Here is an 818-nt window from a genome sequence, read left to right as displayed (position 1 = left end):
CGCAGCCAATTTCGCTGCGTTGTGTAAAACTCGGGCTGGCTTCGACGGGGTGGGAGGTGGGAGCCGGGGGCTGTAGTTATTTATATAATAATAAAAAAAAGAGAAGCATTTCCACACAAACCTCTGGCCGGCCAGGAAGCGTCTCTGCCCCCTCTCCCAGCCCGGTGGGGATTTCGGGATGTGCAGTGCCGGATCCCAGCCCCGGGCCCCCTTTGTCTTGCAGATCTCTGCCCCAGCGAGGGAGACAGCGATGCAGACAGCAAAGACGATCCCTTGCTAGAAGGCAACGAGTCGGGCAAAATCAGCACGACCACCGCCGCCACCCCAGCGCCGGCCAGCTCCGCTGCCACCGCGGGGGACGACCCCCGGGACAAGGGGGGCAGCCCCTCCAAAAGCCACTTCTTCCCTGGGGACTCGGCAGGGAGTCGGAGCCGAGAGAGGACTGAGAAAGCCCCTCCGGACTCCCGGCACAGCCCGGCTGCCATCTCTTCCAGCACCCGGGTGGGAAGCCTGAGCGGCGAGGAACTGAAAAGCCCCCTCAGGGATGGCCCCAAAGTAGATGAGAACCGACTGCTGGGGAAAGAGCCCTTCACCCCCCTGACGGTCCAAACCGATAGCACGGCCCACCTGAGCCAGGGACACTTGCAGAACCTCGGCTTCCCCCCTGCCCTGGCCGGCCAGCAGCACTTCCACCCGCGGGGGAACGGGCACCCGCTGCTGCTGCACCCCGGGCAGTTCGCCATGGGGGGGGCCTTCTCCGGCATGGCCGCGGGCATGGGGCCCCTCCTCGCCACCGTCTCCGGGGCCACCGCCGGGGG

At 66.0% G+C, this 818-nt stretch overlaps 1 protein-coding gene across 1 annotated transcript in view; it reads left to right on the top strand.

The window, feature by feature from the left end:
* TBX3 (T-box 3) overlaps nucleotides 1-818 on the top strand; it is an 11,445-nt gene that overhangs the window by 9,146 nt on the left and 1,481 nt on the right. Inside the window, exon 6 of the mRNA XM_017746479.1 lies at nucleotides 224-810. Coding sequence (XP_017601968.1) covers nucleotides 224-810 — 587 coding nt within the window. The remainder of the gene's footprint in view (nucleotides 1-223; nucleotides 811-818) is intronic.

Source organism: Corvus brachyrhynchos, unplaced genomic scaffold, assembly GCF_000691975.1.
Source record: "Corvus brachyrhynchos isolate BGI_N302 unplaced genomic scaffold, ASM69197v1 scaffold19, whole genome shotgun sequence".
Taxonomy (NCBI): Eukaryota; Metazoa; Chordata; class Aves; order Passeriformes; family Corvidae; genus Corvus; species Corvus brachyrhynchos.
The sequence above is the reverse complement of the archived record's forward strand: the minus strand, read 5'-3'. Positions and strand labels throughout refer to the sequence as shown.